General features: G+C 37.1%; 1 protein-coding gene across 7 annotated transcripts in view; it reads right to left on the reverse strand.

Moving 5' to 3' along the window:
- Window positions 1-4,096: 4,096 nt before the first annotated feature.
- Hecw2 (HECT, C2 and WW domain containing E3 ubiquitin protein ligase 2) overlaps window positions 4,097-22,687 on the reverse strand; it is a 369,185-nt gene continuing 350,594 nt past the window's right edge. For all 7 annotated transcript variants that reach the window (XM_069995704.1, XM_069995707.1, XM_069995702.1 and 4 more), the window contains one exon: window positions 4,097-10,651. In XM_069995704.1, coding sequence (XP_069851805.1) covers window positions 10,540-10,651 — 112 coding nt within the window. In that variant the 3' untranslated portion in view covers window positions 4,097-10,539. The remainder of the gene's footprint in view (window positions 10,652-22,687) is intronic.

Genomic DNA, 22,687 nt, shown 5'->3' on the forward strand with positions numbered 1-22,687 from the left:
TATTAATTGCAATTAAAAACTGATACTGATATGCAATTATTCACTGAAGTCTATGCTTTATGTAGATTTTCTTTATACTTACCTGGTAAACTTTTTCTATTCCAGGTTTCAATCCAAGTTGCCATGTTATATTTAATTACCACTTCTCATTAGTCAAACTCTTGTCTGAGAAACCATTTCTCAGATACTTTTTGGTTTCCTTGGTTTTGGTCATCCTGGCACTTTCAAAGAACAGTGGTTAAGTGCTTGATGATCACCCTTTGGAATTTGTTGGACACATTTCTCATGGGTAGACTGGGATTATGGGTTACGTCATTTTATCACATCACATGATAGGGTACCCACTACTCATGATTTGTGACTGTTGACCTTCATCTTCTGGCTGATGTAGCATTTGTCAGTCTTCAAAGTAAGCTCTACTCCCTTTTACCTTCCTCCCTTTGCTATAGTCTGTGGAAGGAACTACTGGCAGATCATATTTAAGATCAACATAAATTAAGGAGATACATAAATTGTTCACAGGTTTTTTTCTGCAAGGAGGTTTTTAGCATCATTTAATCAATTAACCATGTATTTAACTGTGTATGGTATTTATTATAGTTTATATTAATCTGATAGTACTTTAGTTACTGTGTTGCTCAAATTACTTTGGCTTTAGCCACTTGTATCTTTAGCTAATGCCTGCATCCTTTTACAAGTTCCCATGGTGTGTGTGACTGTGTATGCTTTAATTTGTTTTCATCTCATTTCTTTATTTTGTGGAACAAGATGTACCAGGTTCAGTATTTTTCCTAGAATCATTCCTTTCTCCAAGGAGTTAGGCTAAATTTTTGAAACAGAAGTTTATGTGTTAATTAAGGACACGTCCAACTTAGCTAGGGACTCACTAATAGGTACTGAAGCATCTATCACCACCGCTGAACTGTGTGACTGGTTAGGAAAGATACGCATATACATCACAGCCACAGCACTGCTGACATTCCTGCAGGGTTCTGAGATTCAGACAGCCTGTTATCTTCATTCCTCCTTAAACATTGTAATGAGTGATATAACAGACAGGCTAATTGCAGATGAGAGAAAACAAACCCAAACATTTGAGCTGCAAATCATCAGTAGTACTATATGAGGAAGAGACTGGTTTTATAGACCACGCTTTCAAGTCAATGTGTGCACCAGGGCACCACAGCAGATGCCAAGAAATATGTAAAATAAGATGGTATCTTACTGCATTATCAAATGTCTTTAAGATTTGGGGAAAGGCTGAAGGTAATTAGTTTTTATTAAAGTGAAAGGGGGAAGATCTTATTCTCAAAGTGAAACCGAGTTTGGTATATGAAGAATTTAATTTGAAAAATGAAGCATACAAGTATTTCAGTATGGGTAAAACTAGCATCGAACTACATCCATTATTTGAACTGTCCTCTACCATTACCAGTACAAAGTTTAAAGTTTAAAAGACTTTGATAGGGCTTCCTAACTAAAACTGGGGTAACAGTAAATTAGCACTAATTGGTAAAGTGTTGCTTAGTCAGAAGTTAAAAAAGGCTTTAGTCGGTTTGTTGTTTGATCTTGTTCTGGGAAGCCAGGTTATTTGAGAATAGAAATCTCCTTTCATTTCAAAGAAAAAATGCTGTTCTCCATCAGCTGGGTTTGGGAATCCAGACTCACATTATGGGATTTTTTCACTTGAAATTTCTCTTGGATTTCCAGGCCATGAGGATGGAAGGGGACAGAAGCTCCAAAGCTCCGGATTGAAGTCTGGATGTCTCATTTTGGGGGGCCCAATTTTCTGTCTCATCAGAGGAATCTGTTTTCCTTCAGACTCCACTACCCTGAGGAGACCCAGAGTGGGCCATCTGGATCAGCTCTGCTTTCAGTATTAGAAGATATATTTTCTTCTTTTTATTGGCTGTCTTTCTCTTCCTAGAGCTTGCCTTTCCACTGGAGTTGGGTGCATTGGGTCAAACTGTCTAGACTGGAAAGCCCAAGCCAGGTCTGGTGTCTGGTGAGAGAGCCAACTGCCTGATTGGTAGATGGTTCCCTTTGTGCTGTGTGCTCATCAGGAAGAAGTAAAGGAGCTCTCTCTGTTATCTCTTTGTAAGAACACTGATCTCATCCAAGAGAGCTCCATCTTCTTGTCCCTCTGAAAGTCCCTACTCTGAAAACCATCACACTGGGAATTAGGGTTCAATGTAGGAATATTGGGGATAAACTTTCAGTCTAAACCATTTGGTTTCTTTTAATTGATTTTACTTACTATAAAAGATGTCCTTACGTGGTTAAATCTAATTCTAAAGAAGACTATACTTAACATTTAGACAAATAGCATAGGAATAAAAAGCAGACCATTACTGCGCCTTGAGCTAAGGAATTTAATTGGAGGTAGAAGCATGGGGAAGGAGAGAGGCTACTTGAGGTTTATTCCAGAGTCAGCTGAATGTCAATCTAGATATAAATTGTTATATGAAGTATTTTGCATAGTCAGAGGTCATATTTTAACATTATTATAAATTGTGAAAGAAAAATATGTATTTCTAATAATATTTTGAAACTTACTGACCTTTTCTTTCTAAATGAAAAAACAATGGCAGCATCTTTAGGGACATTTATAACTAATCAGGAAAATAAAGTATATGGAACTTACGAGTCTCAATGTAACTATAGCTTTAATAGATGTTCGCATTTATTCTGGTAATTCCAGTTTTGTTTCACAAATGTGATACTACTGTAGTGTCTGGTAGGGAAAGTGTTACTAGTTGAACAATATTTTTAACAAGATAAATAGTAAAACATTAAGATAAAAATCTACTTTGAGTTTAGAGGCTTTCTGGGTAATTTTTTTTTTTAAATCAGCATTCAGATTTCCTGGCTGATGTGAATTTTGTGTTATTACACATTCACTAATTGCGTTTATATTTTATATGAAAAGAACATAATAAAGGCAAACTGTCTTACTAAAATTAGATTGACCTAAGAGAGGGAATGAAAGTCAGTGCCATGAGTATACTATCTGGTTCTTCCCCTTCAGTAACAAGGTAAAAGTTATAGAAGTCCCATCTTCTGCTTTAGCTGCTTTCATGTAATATCTGATAGTTTACTGGAACAATAATAATTTACTGGTACAGCTGTTGTACAAACTCTTGACAGGGATCCTTTTAATTCATAAGAATTAGTACAAGGTGATTTAAAGAGAGATACTGAAAAGTAGACCACCACAAGTAGATTCTTTAATGACTGACTTCCTTCACAATATGTACTCACCTTGCCCTTCAGTGGCCAACTATCTTCATATTGGGTCTCTAGTTTTCTCTGTTCCAGGTCCTTTCTTACCATGTCTTGGTGACATTTCATGTATTTATTTTAGTCAATTTATTTTATATCAGTAATCAATAAAGTACAAGATATATTATTAAACTCAATGCAAATTCAACCTATAGACACAGCTAGTTTAACTCACCCAATTTTTAAAAAGGGAAATATAACAAAATAAATTGGATTTCTAGCTTGGGCATCATGGTGCATGCCTTTAATCCCAGCAATCAGTAGACTGAAGCAGAGAGATTATAGTTCCAGGCCAGCTCCAGCTGTCTAGCAAATTCCAGGCCAACCTAAGTTACATGGTGAAACCTTGTCTTAATACAACAAAAACAACAACAACAAAATTACTCCCATGTCTCCCCAAACTGGATTTCTAGGTTTTTCTTGGTAAACAGCATATATTTTAATAGTGGTTAGGATCTGCTGGACCAAAATACTTCAAATCTCCATCACTCTCTGCTGCTTATTAAATACCTAGCCAGTCCCTGTGGAAAGAGACAATAGGATTTAATTTATGTGGGTGGTAGCAGTGTTAGGGTTACATGTATGTTCATGAATTATGCATTTAATCAAATGACTTGACAATCTCAACCCATATTTGATAAGGATAAACAAAACACATTCCTGATTATACATGCAATGAAAAGAAAACTTCCTGCTTCAGTAGAGCTGCAGACTAATCCCAAGATCTTTATCATGACTTTTGTTCTTCCCCACAAGTATGACAGAAAAGTCAGAATTTATTTTTTAAAGAAGATTTATTTTGGATTAAGTGATTTCATGATGTAACATGGTTTTAAACAAAAATAGAGATCAGTATGAAAATAAAACAAATTGTTCACATTAAAATATCTTTCCCTCAAAACATTTAATAATCATAAAAAAATACAACGTAAGAGTCAGGGATTCAGGTGAGGATAAGAACACAGACTTCCCAGAAAACAAACAACTAGTCCACAATTCAGAGTCCAAGGCTTTACTATTACACCACCCAAGAACCATTTCGAGGATGTCCACAATCTGCATAATTGGCTTTGAGAAAAAGTAATTTAAATGTAAAGTGAAATGAGTGCTATATAATCTTGATTATAATAGCAAATCTCTCCCATTATTATACTCTGTTAAAAATCACATTGAATAAATATGAAATAAATCAAAACAACAAAAATAGAAATGTTGCTATTACCTGTGATAGATGGCGTACTGGATGTAATGAGTGGGGTAATAGTGTAGAGAAATGGAAAGGCTTAAAAAAATACACCACCTGTACTCTACCGAGATCTTAGAAATAAATGATTTTTTTTTACAGAGCCTTGATATTAAAAAGTAAGCATTATTATAAAATTAGATTAATACTTTCAGTAAGAGGCAAGAGAGATGCATGTAATTTAATTCATCTATTTTGGAATGCCTGCATCCCTATTATAAAAACATGTAATCTTATGCACTTTCCAACCTAGCAACAGCCCCGTTTACTTATAATATCATATAAAGAAAGAAAATAGGCTGTAATTACATCTTTTAGAGCACTAGGGTCCTAAAAGAACATTCAGTTCTGTGTTTCCTGGTTAATCCTTCCTTCCAGGGTATTTCTTGAACACTTTGCATCCTTTTTTTTTTTTTTAAGTAGAAGGTGATAGTAACCAGAAGTTTACTGATGGTTCCTAGTCTTCATCAGTAATAGCTGATTCAGTTTGAATCATTCAACATGCCTATCAACACTCCTCAGGGTTGTAATATCTCTTTAAAAAAAAAAAAAAAAAAAAAGAAAGCTGGATAGACAGATATCACCTGCCCAAGGGCACTAGGCATACAGATCATATATACTCATTTTATTTTCTTATGTTCCCCAGACACCATGCAATTAGTCATTCTATCCTGCTAATGCTGTTCAATCACAAAACCTAGCTAAAGTACCTTGAAGATAGAAATCTGAGTGAATGTATTTCCTGTCTGGATTACCTTCTTGAGTTAGAAACACTGATTAAGTCTCTGCAATTGGGTAACCTCACTCAAGATTTTTCTTTTGAGATTACAAGGGAGCAGTTAAGTTACCACTAGATACACAAAAATGTATCAAAAACATTCTAATGTCAAAGAATATCTGCTAAAAACAAATTAAGTATAATGAAGCACCCTTTCCTTTATTTCATACACAGTATTCAATAGTAATAATGCAAGTCAAAACAATCTACAACATAATGTAAAAGTGTTGGATTTCCTGCCTAAACTATGGTTAGCTTTAATACTTTAGGGCTAACTTCCATTTTGTCATGTAGAAAATATTAACCTACTGAGTTATAAAATGAGAATTACCCTCCTTTCCCCTGCAAGCTGGAAGATTTCCAAGCCAAAGACCAAATTATAACCAGCATACTCTAAGATGATCTTTCCACCATGGCCTTGCCACTTTTGTTTGCAAACTCTCAACTATTCTCCTTGTCTTAAACATCCTTCCACTGCTGGTCCAAATTGCTCTGATATGGGCAACACACATATTCACTTTATCCCTTGTGCCAGCTCTTTGGAATGTCACATTACTCCCAATGCCTGACAGCTGGTCAATATTAGCATTCAATTCTTGGGGGTGGCACAACTGCTGGGCTTTTATTTTTCCACTTTTTATTTTTATCCCCCTTTCAGTGGATAGCAGTTGGCCTTAAGCCACAATTCAGAAAACTTTACTGTCTTGCATTCCTTTGCTTCCATGCCACACAAATGATCTGGAAAACACACTTAAAGCAGAAAGACAAGTTTTTCCACAATAGAATGTTGATCTAAGAGGCATTCTGATTAATTTAAAGTCAAGTCCCATGGATGGAAGATGGCTAAGATGGAGTGTGGTCACTCATCAAAGCAGATAAAGGGGAGGAAGAGGGCCTGAAACTCGGACTTGGCTCAAAGATTAGGCTAGGTTCTTCCTATGCGTGTTTTCTATTAAGAAGGATTAGTGATGCCTTTTAATGGCAGTGTGGCACTGTCTTCTCTGTCTCTGGAGTTTCCGAAGGATAAATTGGGCAGACTCCTAGACTCTTCACTATAAGACATTTGCCTTGTTGGAAATAGCCAAGTTATAAATAAAAGTTGGGCAAAAAGAAAAAAATCCTTTGGACAAATGTGAGGAAGACAGAGAAAGGGACTACTAAATAGCTCTTTCTTCCTAGTCCTGGGCTCCAGTTTTCAAGGTCTTTTGACACCCATTCTCATTAAGAATTAACAAAAAAATAGAGCAAGTCTTGTGTCTTGGTGCCTGTTTTTCATGCTTATTTCTTATGCAATACTGTATCAATCCACCCAAACCAACCAAATTCTGCCTCCTGTTTTAAATTTCTTATGAAAAATAATGAGAAGCAAATTATCGCCTATGACATTTTCCCCCACGAGTTTACTACTTTTTAATGGACTTTTTATTTTTTTTAAGAAGGTATCACACTTGAAGTGTGTTTGCTTAGGAAAGGGAGAATTGGAAAAATGAAGCATGGTCTACAACTGGCTGTAAGTGAACAGAGTAGCATAAACATTCGCTGCCACATCTTTTGAGCTACAGCACAGAATTGTGACTGTACAGTACTGAAATGGATTCCACAAGATTAGCCATGAAAACCAGCTTCAACCCAGAAGGGAGAGGGAGAACTTGATCCTTCTCCCCAATAAAGTACTTAAGGATCAGAAGAGATAGTGCACCGAGAACTGTGCGGAACTCCAGAGCAGGGGGCAAACACACACTTTTGTTATTGTTGCATCATAGTTTACCATTTTGAATGGTTAGGCCCACCATGGTTAGATCTTAGCCATCTTTCCTTCCTGAAGCTTGAGTTTAAATGAATGAATATCACCTGAAACCATAAATTTGCAAGCTTTTCCCTTGTGTTTAATAGTGTTTTCCAGATTTCACTTAGAAAATTTCAATTTAATTATGAACTCAACATATTCTAGAACACTGTGACTATACTTCTTTGATCCATTCATTTTGTGCACAAGAAAAATGTTTTGACTTCCTAAGTGTGTGAGCTTAGGATCTGGGATTTTGTTTTTTTTTTTTACACTGAAAACCAAAGGTACATGGTAATATAGATGAAGGGTAACAGAGGGAAATGTCTTCTCATATTTCTTCCATAATTTTTCCAATTCTTGAGCTCCTCCTTCACACTTGAGCTCCCCACATACACACTACAAACCATCATTGTGTAAATTCACCATCACTTACTTTATAAAAACACTTACTTTATAAAAACAGTATTTGTGTCATTTATTTTAGCTGCACTATTTCCCAAACGTGAATTGGAAATTACACCTCTTCAGTTTGTAATAGAGTGTTGTTGTTTTTTTCTTTTCATTCCTTGATTGTAGAACTTAGTTTATTTTTTATTTAAAATATTTTTGGAGGGATCTATGTCTCCTCTTGTGGGCTGTGAGCTTCTAGGGATCAGACTCAGAATCTGTAGCTCCATCATCACACACAGCAACTGACCCAGAGGGTATGCCAATCATGTGCCTCTTCTCTTTTCTAAGAAATGTTCTGCCAAACATGTGAAGTATCATAGTTGACTTTTTGCTATAAGTTCTTCAATTATGTCATCTTCATTGGTTATAAGAAAACAAGATCAAGGGACTAAGTTACTTGGGCTCATAATCCAGAAGAACGTATTTCTGGATATTTTAAATTATAGAGTATATTCATATCTGATTTATTTTGTGGAAGTGTTATTCAATATTTTATGCAGTTATTATTGGCTGTTCATTTGTGCAAAGAAGAATAGTAAGCTCTCATAGCTTTTGATATGCTAAATACATCTTTGATAATTCCCAACTGTGAGAATTGTCAGCTCGACTATTCTACAAGACATGAACAATGTCTACATACATTAAAGTAAACAGTTATTTTCGAAATTGGATGCCTTAACAAGAAAATGTATTTGTTAGGAATAATCAGGGAGATGCATCTTATTTCAAATTTCTCTTTAGGGAGCAAAATGATTGTTGGAAACAAAGTGTCTCAAACCAAAATGAAAGCTGACAGAGTTTACTAATACATAATTTTTTTTCTTAAGAATAAACCTTCCATATCAGCTGTTGAGAATTCTAGCTCTGATGTATCAAAAGTGTGATCTTAAAAAGTACATTAATGTATTATACTATATTTCTTAAAATGAAAAAAATACAAACAAGTAAAAATAGTTTGCCAAATTAAATATATACTTGTATTCATGATCAATATGTACAAACAAATATTTCCAGTTAAATATGTTTTCTCTTCCCTTTTTTCTGTCCCATTATAGTATACAGATAAATATGCCCCACCCCCAATTTCTGTAACCTTTGTCCAGAACATTTCCCCACCCCATAGCACCTGCCTTTAGTGCAGGAATGCAACCTGAGTGGTATTCTCTTGAGGGTCCTGGTGATCAACACAGCTTCACTAAGAGGAGAGCAATCAGTGCTTATAAAACCCCTATGAAAACTGGGCATATGAATCTCTATAAAATATAAGATTGCCTATATCATATCATAATAGGAATTCAATTTTTTACTTAAATACATGATTCTTAAAAAAATGTTCTGCCCATTCTTAGGGATCCACAGGCTGGCAAATTAAATATTAATCCAACACTTTTACCACCCTTAATAGATCTCCACTGCATTGTGCATCTGATCCCTTTATGGCCATAAATCAAAGAACTGACAGTGATGTAGAATAATCCCAAAAGCAATTAAAATGAAGGATATCCTCTCACAAAATAAAGCAGAATTAAGATGAATGATGTCATGCGATTTTTGAGATGCCATAGAAAAATTGTCAATATTAATAAGAAAATTATGCATCTGTGAAAATGCAGTCTTAGAAATATAGTGCTGTGTGTTTCACCTTGTGATATCTTTACTGATAAGGGAAAATGGAATTCGTATTACTAAAGAGAGCTCATGTCTTCGATGTAGTTGATAGCTCCCTGACTGAGCTTAGTGTTTAACGATGCTGTACAAATAAAAAGCTGTGGGGGAGATACGAAATATCTGTAATAAATGCCATCCCATAAAGTATTTGATGGATGGAAGAGAGTCTAATGCATTTTACATAAATGCATACCATACTATCACATAGAGTGAGTCTTAAAAAATTATTACTTAGATGCACAGTCCTTGTAGTGTTTGACATGGCCCTGTGAAGGAAGTCTGATTTAGAAGCTACTTTTTATTGAAGTTGTCCAGTGATGGATTTGCTGTTAGTCATACTGTAATGTCCCTTCAACTTTGGTACATTCAGTGCAAAATATTTGGGGGAATTTTTTTTCTTTTCTACTTTTATAAAAATAAAAGGCCCTTTATTCCCTTGAGAGTGCTTAAAGGAATACCAGCATGATGCCCGAGTAAGCATGGAACGTGAAAATGGAAAGGTGACACATACAGTATGATAGATAGGTTCTTATTTACACCTTAAAGAACATAAATATAATGAACCTATACAAAATAATCAGAGCTCACTGTGTACATTTTTCCTGATATGCTGTGATTAATTGTTAGTTATTTTAAACTTGTGTTCATGCATTATAAAGCATAAAATCTGTCCTTAGTAATTCATTGAGTAACAGTTTGTCTTCAGCCATAATTACACACATACCACTTGCATATACATTGTCACAGACCACCTTGTTGCAAATCATTAAAAGTTACTTCATATTGACTTCAGTTTCGGTTTTCATTTGTGTCCAATGAAAGCTGAAACCTATAGTGTACACCATGCAGGCACTCATAAGCAAGAACTGAATATTCTGTTAAACGGAGGGCTTAAATGAACGTACTTCCAGGAAATAGATCAGTTTTCATGATGAGATTTAACTCACACTAATTTGGAGGTTGGGTGAAGTATTGCCAGTTTAGCTTGAATCATGTTCAAGATTCTCCTGAGTCCCTAAAAGTTACCATGGAGCTGATCACGTAGAGGTTCATCTTTGTCTCGGAACATAACAAATGGAAAAAAAAAATTTGGCAGTCAAGAACTGTTGATTGAAAGACTGTTGGGTTGTCCCCTGGGCATCAAGCTCATTCAAATCCTGCCATGAGGACTTGTCATCTGCCACTCTCCAAATGGGAGAGCACATGTTCCCGGAAAACAATAGCACTCCACTTTATGGAGCCTTGTCTCCTGACTTCCAGTGTTCATTCTTCTGAAGGCCAGCTGCCTGATCTGCCTGTTCATGAAGAGCTGGCCACTGCGTGACCACGTCATTCAAGTCCAAAGGTACTGGTTTCTTCAACTGCTGTCAACAGTTTCTCATAAAGCATGGAAAAGGATGGGTATGGAGGCAAATCCAGACGGTTGAAACAAGTATGAGCTCTGCAAAAGAAGAGCAGTACACGATTTAGAACTAGACCAGACACATAAGTGTGCCTGAGTGTGCTCACAAGCGCGTGTGGAAACACATACTCCAGCTTGTCTTTCATTTTCAGTTTTTCTTGTTTCTTTCTTTTTTTTTTTTTTTGGTCCCAGTACTGGGACTTAAACTCAGGGATTTTCACACTTATTATTAATTTTTTTTGGCTTTTCTCACAGCTGGCTTTCTGACTTTCAGTCATGACTTCAGTTCAGCTTTTGTCTTAGTTTACTGGAGATAAACAGTCTCATGGATATGGCTCTGAACCTCAATTCTCAGACCTCAGCCTCTTGAGTAACTAAGATTACAGGCATGACCACCACTGTTGCCAATTGTTACACTCCTTTAGCAAAAAACTGAAAATATTATGACTTAAAGAATTCTCTAAGGGAAGTGTGATATTAAAAAAAATTTCCTTACCCTTTCACACCACTTAAAAGCTCTATTACAATGTACATTACTATTCACTGAGTTGTGTAAGAGTACAACGACAAGTTTCATTTGTTTATTTTTTCTTGTGGTGTTAGACTTTTTAAAAAGACCTGGATAAAGGCCTGGCAAAACAATTTGTTTCAGCGTTGGCATTTGCATGGATGTCTCATAGCTAATCTGTGGTTTGGTGTGTTTTCATCATCTTGGGCAGGGAAGAATACCAAAGGTCTGTGAAGACCTGCCTAGTGGCTCCAAATCCTGGGAAAGTCCCTGCCGGTCATTTCTGTCCAAGTCAGTAGACCATTGTTACTTCTTTGAGTCTTGTGCTAGAAACTGTCTTCTCCTCATTCACAATGTAGAAAAATGGCCATTTAACTCACTATTACATTATGGATTCTTTTTTAGAAACACCTCCTCTTTTGCCAAGAATATAAAAAAATGTTTTCCTGTTATTTGCACCTGAATCACAATAAAAAATAGACAGTACACCAATAGTACATTTTATCAGGAAGCAAAATCTGCACTTTTGACACAGAACAGGAAGCACTCTATTCTGAATGTACACCGGCTTGATGGCTAGAGTGATTTTTTAAATGCTCTAATATGAAATTTTAGGAGTTATAATCCACAGGCAATTTCTACAGTGATCTGTTTAAATATTTGTCATTATAAATCACTTTTTATGTGATATATTTTTACCACAATAAACACATTGACACGTGTAGTAAAATATACATGCGTGAAACACATGTAATTCATATTCCTAGATGTTGTTTTGCAGAGTGGGAAGATCAGATCTTTGGAAGTAGAGATCTGGATATGAATTCCATCTCTACTAACCAGCTGTATGATTTGAAGTAAGTTTGTTAGGACTCTGAGGCTCAAATTTCACAACTATTCTCAGAAGGGTGTGCAGATTAAGTAAAAAAATTACAGAAATATGCTTAGTAGAATGCCTGGCACATAGTGTTTGCCTAATAATAGATGCATTGTTAGCCACATTTCCTTGCCCTCCAAAAAATTTACTCTAATTACTTTCAATAAATTGCCAAAAGATAACAATGACCCATGGAAACTATGAGGTAATAAACAGAAATGGTCACATGATTTAGCACAAATAGGAAATGTGAAGGGTTGAAAGGATACACATGTTTGATTGTAAGGTTGCCAGTGCTAAGACATAGGAACACTATGACTCACATTTTACTACTACAAATACTATAATCTCTGGATATATTGGTGGGAATAATCTAATCTTTGCAGGCAAATACTTTTTTTTTTTTAAAGACAACAAACATTTCAGAATTGCATTTAATACAATTCTTCTGGAATCTCCTTACATTAGAATCTACTTTGGGGTCTCAAGGATAAGGTGTTGTTTTTTTTTTTTTAAAGTCAACTAGCATACTAAAAATAATGCTAAGAGTATTAAATAAAGACTTTATCTGTGTCCTGAGGAGGGAGAGGGAGGTGAGGATTAAGCAGAGAAGTTAACCATGTTCTGATAGAATTACATGCCAGAAACTGTATGTCAGACATAAAACATTCAAAATCCTATTAGGCTAAAAGATAGTACTACATTATTACTTTCTAATATTGGATTCTTTATTACCCACAAGGTTGAGCATCTTTTCATAGGTAGTCTTACTTGTTACCTTGCCTATTTGTGAATTGTCATCTTTACCTCCTTTGCTTATTAGTTTTTTTTCCTTTGACTGTGTTTATGTAGAACATAAAAGTTACCATTGGAACTGTCTTCAAATCCATAGTTTTGGAGAATTGAGCACACTTCCATTGTTTGACAGCCAGCATCATCACCTATCCTCAGAACTCTGTACCTTGCAAAATTAAGCCTGCAGCCATTAAACAGTTATTTCTGTTTCTCTATCTCCCAGGCTTCTTGGAGCCACCATTGTAATTCCTGTCTCTGTTCTTTTTATTGCTTTATGCACTTTATAAAATGGAATCTGTATCTGACTAATATTTGACTCAGCATAAAATTATCAAGGTTTATGTTGTGACTGGGATCAGAATTTCTTTCCTTATAAAGGCTGAAAAATATTATACTTTATATACACATTTTATTTATTTATTAATCTATTCATAGACATGAATTACTTCTGTTTTTTTTTGGGGGGGTCTGGTTATGGGGCCTGAACTCTGGGCCTGGGCGCTGTCTCTCAGCTCTTCAGCTCAAGGCTAGCGCTCTACGACTTGAGCCACAGCGCCACTTGCAGCTATTTTCTTTTTGCTTATGTGGTGCTGAGGAATCGAATCCAAGGCCTCAAGCATGCAAGGCAAGTGCTCTATCACTAAGCCACCTTCCCAGCCCTGGACATGAATTATTTCAAGTCTGGATGTTGTAAATAATGCTGCTACATACAAATACCTGTTTAAATCTTTGCTTTCAGATTTGTTTGTTTTGTTGGTCGTGGGGCTTGAACTCTGGGCTTGGACACTGTCCCTCAGCTCTTCAGCTCAAGGCTAGCATTCTACCACTTGAGCTACAGCACCATTTCCGGTTTTCTGGTGGTTTATTGGAGATAAGAGTTTCACAGACTTTCCTGCCCGGGCTGGCTTTGAACCATGATCCTCAGATCTCAGCCTGCTGAGTAGCTAGGATTACAGAGTGAGCCACTGACACCCGGCTGTTCATTTCTGTTGTAGGGTTATATGTTAATTATATTTCTAATGTTTTAAGGAACCTTCACACTGCTTTCCACAGTGGCTTCTCCATTTCCATTCCTATCAATAGTTTTAATTTTTCCATATCCTTGTCAACACTCACTTTTTATGTTTTTATAAAACTATTTTTGTAATAGCCATCCTAATGGATATGAAATCCATTCATCTTCTAAAGCTGTAAGATTTCTTACTGATTTCGTTTAAGTAGTACAATGGAAAGAAAGGCTCTCTTGCTGGATTTGAGAAGATAAACTGTTATGAATTCCACAGCCTCAAAGATGAATTTCGTAATCACCTAAAGTTGCCCAGTAGCAGATCATTCCCTCAGATGAGAATGCAGCCCTGTAGATACCTGATTTTGGACTTCTGAGTCTGAGCAGAAGACTCCATTAAACTGTGCCTAAATTCCTACCCATAGAAACAGCAAGATCATAAACATGTGTTGATTAAAGCTGTTACGTTTATATATGTTTTGCAACAATTAAAAAACTAGCAACAAGTTTCAAGGGAAGGTGGAAAACAATAAGGTGACACATAGAATCTTCTTTCTTCTTTGTTGAGACAAAGCTGAGGTGAAACAACTGTCCTATTTTTCTAGTTCTCCTGCAGAGAAACCTGAATTCTGTACATCTCTGCAGTTTCTGTAGTATTTGTACAGTACTTCATCCAGAAAATCCACAACCCTGAACCCACTCAGTTCTCCACATAAAGGCAAAAGCTGGACAGCATATATTTTTGTTCCTCCTCAGTTATAAGACATAATCATCACTACTTGTCCATAATCTAATGTTAGCACTACTTCCCAAATTATACCTGGCTGTATAACCTATAGTTATCATAATACAACTTTCCATCTAAATAAACTAAACAACTCCTGTAAAAAGTTTCATGAGGATGGAGACAGCATATATTGTGGAAGGGAAACTGTGGGGAAAAATTAAATGGGTTTCTCAAGGTCAAAGCTGAGTCAATGGTCAAATAAAGAATAGATTCTCACCTCCAGATCTCCTAGGGAAAGTCCAGCAGTAAACTCAAAGCAGGGAGATTCTCTACTTGCTGGCTCCACTCCTCTGTTCTAGGAAGCTCGAGTGGTAAGTTCATCCCAATCTTGGCTATAAACTGCTGGTCTCCATCATCCCACCACATACATTTTCCATATGATTATATACATTTTGAGAATAAGAGCTGATAAAATAAGCTTTAGGGTTTTTTTTGTTTTGTTTTGTTTTGTGTTGAACATAGGGTATGAACTCAGGGTCTGGGCTTTTTTTCCCCTCAAGGTTAGTTCTCTACCACTTGAGCCACAGTTTCACTTTTGGCTTTTTGATAGTTAATTGGACTTTCCTGCTCATGCTGGATTAGAATCATGATTCTTAGATCTCAGCCTTGTAAATAGTCAGGATTAAAGACATGAGCCACAGGTGTCTGGCTTTCTTTTTTTACAAATATTTTTAAATGAACTATTCAGACACAATATGCACTGGCTCTGGGGAAAACAGCCAAGATTGGGTCTGTTCAGAAAATTCAGGTAGATAACAGGGGATTTTAAAATGATCATATTATTCATGTTCAATTTTAAGCTTACTAGAAAACAGAAACACTCAAGAGGATATTTTGAAGTTCCTCAGAATCACCTAATAAATTATTTACAACTTAGATTTTTTTTGTATGGGGATGGGGTGGAGGTTATATACCCCTTAATATTCTAACTCAGGACCTGGGATCTTCACTTTAAGAACCTCTTAAGTGAGTCTAATGTCAATGGTCACCACTATTAAAGAGACATCAAGTAGATTAGAAAGATGATACCAATGTTGGATACCAATGTACAACTGTGAGTGTTTCAAAATTGCTAATAAACAAGACAGCATTGGTAATAAGGAAATTGAGGAACAGTGTGGTTAAATCCATTGCCCAATACTTACCATCAACTTGCTCTACGAGCCAAGAACAAGAGGGGAAAAAAAGCAAAACAAAACAAAATCCTCTGATATTTTTCACACTCCTGCCCCCACCCCATTCCATGTCCTAAGAAAACTCTAGTAGAAAATAACAGGAGGGCCCTTGCACTGTGTTGATATTGGCAGCAAAAGTGCATCTAGCTATTCAGTGAAAGAACATTTTTCAAATCTTTCAAAGCCTGCCACACTGAACCTATAATGAGTTTACCGTGTTTTAATCTACACAGCCAAAACCACTCAGGGAGAGCAGGTCTGAACCCATCTTTAGGAAATCTTGTTGGCATCCATATAAAAGAGATTTAAAAACCCTCCAGACATCTGGTCTGACTTAACAGACGTCTTAGTGCTTTCTAGATCCTTTAGATGTTAACCAGGGGGTCACATGCTTACCCTCTCTCGTTTCCCATAGACTGACAAGTCAGGTATCCAAACCCAATGACCCAAAAGTATCACAGTTCCAACTCCATTTTCAGGTTGGCTCATCAATGAATGTATCTTCTCTTTGTGTGGATGTGGATGTATTTATTACCCACTTGTTCCTCACGCTCTAAGACATGATTGTTGTACAAGCACCCCAAACTGAAGACAAACAAGAGATGACAGCAAAGGCTTTGAGACAGGGAGAGAAAGGAGGGAAATGCTACAAGACTTGTTTTATGTAGTACATGTAATCCTGGAAATAAAACATCTTGGCACTGACTGCAGTCATTTAATTTGCCTTATAATTTAGAAAGTGTCAATATTTTTCTTCTTTCCAGTTGGCCACAGTGTGCAAATTTCAACTCAATTCAAATTTCAGTGTACTTACTACTATTCCTACCTCTTCATCAATCAATTAACAAATAAAAAACAAAGCTTAAAAGCATTCTGGAGAAGACCCAAGGAGTCAGGAAACAGGACTGCTCAACGCTGAGATTTCTTTGGAAATCTGTAAATTCTCAACCTAATTTACCTGGCAAGTCAAAATTTACTCATTTGCAAGTGCACTCACAATTGTACCTGAAAATCAGGAAAGCAGGGTGCCTATGATAGTAGTTGTCCCCACAGCATGGAATAGGAAAAGCCAGACTACTTTTGTGCTTCTGCAAAGATTCTGATATTACATCTCACTCCTCTACTTATCTATCTTTCCAGGCAGAATTCAACTCTTCATCTTACAAATGAAACCCTCTTCCTATTTCCACTTACAAAAAACCCCAAAAAACAACAAAAAACCCCACCAAAACACAAAGCAAACAAACAAAAACCAAAAGAAAACCCTCTTATTATTTTCTCCTCAATGATCCTGTACTGTGAAAGTTTGTCATTGCCATATAAAGTGCTACAATGAGAAAAACTTTCCATTTGCTATATATCTATATCTATATATCTATATCTATCTATATCTATATCTATATCTTATTCCTTTACTTAGTGAATAGATACTTGTGAAGCATACATTGCAGGTCAAACAGTGAACTTTCCCCTGGCAGATAAGGATAAAAGAAAAAAGTCTGATTTCTGTCCTCTGACCTCAAAACACAGAAGCAAACTGGAGCCCTGAAGGGTGTGCTTGGTGCTGGGGGATCTGCCTGGGACAAGTGCATGGCCTTCCTTTTCTGTTTGAGAAACTGAGCCTTCACTCAGGCCTTGCCCCCAAAGATTTAGACAGTGTTGTTTATTAATCCAAAAGATTACCGTGGGATATCTGTGGCTCAGAGTCCAAACAACAATAACACAGGAGCTTCAAGTGTGCTCAGCAGTGTCTGGAAGGCCATATAGAGGCCATGATCTGTGTCAAGGCTCACAGGATTTGTGGGTGGGCAGGGCTTTTGAGATCAACAAAGATACTTCTCAGGCAATGGTGAGGAAGCCTAACGAGATACTGCATTAGCAGGAAACAGGAAAAAGGAGTCTGAGGTTTAGGGGAGGCAGAGCCTCATTGGGAAGCCAGGGGGTGGAGCAAAGGCTCTTCCCATGTATTTCTTGGATGAAAGGGAACAAGAAACAGTGTTGTTCAGGGGATGGCAGAGGTACCAATAAACCAGGCAGGGAATATAGGCAGAGGGTAAAAGAGAGGAGACAAATCCAGAGCTTAGAAATGACATGAGAATGCAAAGTTATCAACTATACAGTGACAGGCAAGTTATCCAGCAAAAGTCGTGTTAGCCTAAGGAGTTTCATCAACACATTTACTTACTTACTTACTTATTTATTTATACCTTTAAGAAGTTGAAATATCTAGATAAACATACATTTGAAAATAAATGGTAATACTCAGAATTTCTCATTAGGGCCTTCTTAGATGATAAGGGATAAAAGTTCTTGCTAAGACTAGATCATAAATATTGCACACAAAATAAGTCTCAGTGAAAAGTGTGGCTGAAATTAGGAAAGCAACTCCATTTGTAATAGCCCCACAAAAAATAAAATACCTAGGAATTAACTTAACCAAAGAAGTGAAGGACCTCTATGATGAAAACTTTAAAATCTTGAAAAAGGAAATCAACACAGAACTTAAAAAATGGCAAAACCTCCCATGCTCCTGGATTGGCAAGATTAACATCGTGAAAATGGCAATACTTCCCAAGGCTATCTACAAATTCAACGCGATACCTATCAAAATTCCACCCTCATTCTTCAAGGAAATAGAAGAGGCAATCCAAAAATTCATATGGAACAATAAAAGACCCCGAATAGCAAAAACGCTCCTCAACGGAAAGAACACTGCTGGAGGAATATCAATACCAAATTTCAAACTCTACTATAAAGCCATAGTAATCAAAACAGCTTGTTATTGGCATAAGAACAGACCTCAGGACCAATGGAATAGAATTGAAAACCCAGAAATGAACCTACAGACCTATAGCCATCTAATCTTCGATAAGGAAGCTAAAACAATAGAATGGAAGAAAGACAGCCTCTTCAGTAAATGGTGCTGGCAAAATTGGTTAACTACATGTAGAAAACTAAAGCTAGATCCTTATATATCACCCTGCACCAGAATCAACTCCAAATGGATCAAAGACCTTGAACTCAAAGCAGACACTCTGAAAACATTACAGGATAGAATAGGAGAAACCCTAGGTCTCCTTGGCTCAGGACAAAATTTTCTGAATAGAGACCCGGAAGCACAACAAATCAAAGAAAGGTTGGACAAATGGGATTGCATAAGGTTGCAGAGCTTCTGCAGGGCAAATGACATAGCTAGCAAGATCAATAGAAAGCCCACGGATTGGGAGAAGATCTTTACCAGCCATACAACGGACAAGGGTCTCATATCTAAAATATACTTGGAACTCAAAAAATTAAACCACCCAACAACAAATCCTCAAAGAAACAACTGCCCAATAAATAAGTGGGCGAAAGACTTAAAGAGAAGCTTCTCTGAAGAAGAAAGAAGGATGGCCAATAGACACATGAAGAAATGTTCAACATCCCTAGCCATAAAAGAAATGCAAATCAAAACAACATTGAGATATCACCTCACTCCAGTTAGAACAGCAAAAATCAAGAACTCTAACAACAACAGATGCTGGAGGGGATGTGGACAGAAAGGAACCTTACTTCATTGTTGGTGGGAATGTAAACTTGTTCAACCACTTTGGAAAGCAGTATGGAGGTTCCTCAAAAGACTTCACATAGATCTCCCCTATGATCCAGCAATCCCACTTTTGGGCATTTACCCAAATGTTTACAAACAAGACCACACTAAAGCTACCAGCACAACTATGTTTATTGCAGCATTATTTCCCATAGCTAAGACATGGAACCAACCCAGATGCCCCTCAGTAGATGAATGGATCAAGAAAATGTGGTATATATACACAATGGAATTCTATGCCTCCATCAGAAAGAATGACATTTCCCCATTTGTTAGGAAATGGAAAGGTTTGGAAAAAATTATATTAAGTGAAGTAAGCCAGGCCCAAAGAAGCATAGGTCCCATGGTTTCCCTTATTTGCAATATCTAGTATAGGTATGAGTCAAGCGGAAAAGGTCAGATAATGTGATGTTAGGAAAATGAACCCTTAAATATGTATTTTAATGTTTTCGTTTCTTTCATGCATGTGTTTCTAACGCATTTATAAGATTATTTCTTTGTTGCTTTGTATGTCCCTCCCCCACAGTGTAACCCCTGCTTTCACTATATTTGATGTCAGTATAACATGTGGAGGAGATGGGGACAAACAAGTCGTTTAAGGATGGACCTGTTGCAACAATGAGAAGTACAAAATGTCATGTCAAAACCAACTTTACAATGTCGGTATGGGGGGGGAGAGGGGGGTATAGTTGGGTGGGGGGAGGGGGGAGGCTGGGAAGGGAGGTGAAGGGTAAACAAAGGAGGAGGCTGCAATGCTTGGTAAGAAATGTATGCATTATCCTGCCCATGTAATTGTAGCCCCTCTGTACAGTATGTTCTCAAATAAAATAAAATAAAATAAAATAAAAATAAGTCTCAGTGTCAATCAGGTGTCAAAAATGTATACTAATGTGGAAGCATTCCATAGTACTGTACTCCAACCATTCACTTTTTGCATCAATTATTGGCCAATGATGCCAGCTATCTGTTCATGTAACTATCTAGTAATTCCCTCTGTATTTCAAGGTCCGTGTGGACAGAAATCAACTTCTATCTCCCTTACGGCTTTGCCCATAATATGGGCATGATGAACAGCCTAGGCTATCTAGAGAAATTTGGTTTATTCTCTACTGCATGTCCTATTCTGGTGTCCCTGGAGACTACCTTAGTGAGCATGCACCTGGACATGTGCTCCTCTAGTGGGAATTCCTGTTTCCCCAATGGCTAGCAGGAGGAATTCTTCCAGCGTACATTCTAAGTATGTAACTTCTTCACCTGTGGGAGGCTTTGCACACTGGAAAAGGGTAAATACATTTAATGATCAAAACAATCCCAGGGATGAGAATTCTTGGCAGTGCGAAGAAAATACAATATCTTAGGTAGATATAGAGCATTTGACGCACCTAAATATTTCAATACACCATGCTAGCCCTGAAGCTAGATATTAGGAACAATAGCAATAGCAGCTGCATTTATGGAATACTATGTTAGTTCTCATTTTAAGCATGCATCAGCTTATGCCATCTTTGAAGCTCTGTAATGTAAATACTAGTTTGGGGCTGCAATTTTTTAGGCTACAGAAGTTACTGGAAATACCTTATCTAGAGTGGCCCATGGTCATTTCTGAACTTGGCTCATGTCCACACTAGCTACTCAGGAGAGAGTAGTAAAGGCTCAAGGTCATTTTGAGGGAAAATTTCTCGCGACACCCATCTCAATAGCTGGGCAAGGTCATGCACAGCTACACATGAGGCTCAGATAAGAAAGGTCAAAGTTTCAGGCCAGCCTGAAGGGGGAGAATTCACAAGACCACATCTCAGCAGAAAAAGCTGTAGTGTGGAGATGCATTCCTGTAATACTCACTATATAACAGGAAGCATAAACAGGAGGATTGGAATCTAGGATGGCCTGGGATAAATAGTGAGAACCTATCTTACAACTAATCAGTGAGAAACAGAATTAGAGAGGTGTGGCTCCATTTCAGAGTAGCTGCTTAGCAAATGTGAGGCCCTGTATCGTGAAAAGGAGAGAGACAAACACAGAGACAGAGACAGAGACATAGAGACATAGAGACAGAGAAAGAGAAAACAAACTCACCAAAAACAGTATGTACTAAGTGCTAGGTACTGAGCTCAGTAGCAGGGATAAAGTCATAATAAATTTAAACAAAGTCTTTGTTCTCCTGTGGTTATATTCTGGATGGAGCACATAATAAGTCAGCTAATAACTATGCAATGGGTAAACAGGGTAAGTCCTCTGAAGGAAGCAAAAGCAAGGTAGGCCTTTCAGACAGGACTGTGCCCCGAGTAGAAGCAGATCCTCCAAAATGTTCACAGAGTTGATTTCAACAGTGGGCTCTTGAGATATATATTCAAATAGTTTCTTCCTTTTTATTTTTGTGCCAGTACTGGGGCTTGAATTCTGGGACTCAACAGAATGGCTCCCTTCTACTGGTGCCATACCTCCAGTTCTAGCTTTTTGCCATTTAATTGGAGATAAGTGTTTCATAGATTTGTCTATATATTTTTTTCTTGTCATTTTGAAAAAAACTTGCTTTATAATAAAAATAAGAAGTAGAACTTTCAAACAGTTTTCATTTAAAAATTGTTTTTACAGGCTCACATCTTTAAGCCTAGCTACTCAGGAAGCTGAGATTTGAGGATCATGGTTTGAGGCCAGGTCAGTCAGGAAAGTCCCTAAGACCCTTATCTCCAATTAACCACCAAAGGGGGGTATGGTGGAGCCGGAAGTGGAGCTGTGGCTCAAGTGGCACAGCACTCCCTTGAGCAAAGAAGCTAAGGGACAGTACCTAGGCCCTGAGTTCAAGCTCCAGGACTGGCACCAAAATATTAAATAAATAAATAAATAAATAAACAAACAAATAATTTAGAATTTCTGCTAGGTATACTAGAATCCTCATACACTCTCAGTACTAGGAAGGATGAATTATTAGTAGTACAAGTTCAAGGCCAGCCTGGGCTACATAGGAAGAACTTGTCTGGAAAAATCAAATAACAACAAAAGTTTTATTTTTCCATTTGGCAAAGCCCAACACTATCCCACATACCCCAAAGTGACTGCAGCTCCCCAGATCAACTGTCCATCAGACCAATGGGCAAAACCCTCAGGGATAAACACAAGAACTCTGTAAACACTAGAATTCTACACTCTATGCTTTGCATTTTCTGGGCAGTCTAGTTTTGGATTAACAATAACATGAATTTACTCTCTTCTTATTAAGGTCAACACATTATCAGCAGATAAGACATGTGAATATAGAATGAATCCAACCACTAACCACAAAGCAGAAGTTCAGTAATATGCTCAGGTTCTATGTTGCTCTCATAGGTCTCCATCAT

The sequence above is a fragment of the Dipodomys merriami genome, unplaced genomic scaffold (genome assembly GCF_024711535.1).
Source record: "Dipodomys merriami isolate MVZ:Mamm:240054 unplaced genomic scaffold, mDipMer1.0.p SCAF_49, whole genome shotgun sequence".
Taxonomy (NCBI): Eukaryota; Metazoa; Chordata; class Mammalia; order Rodentia; family Heteromyidae; genus Dipodomys; species Dipodomys merriami.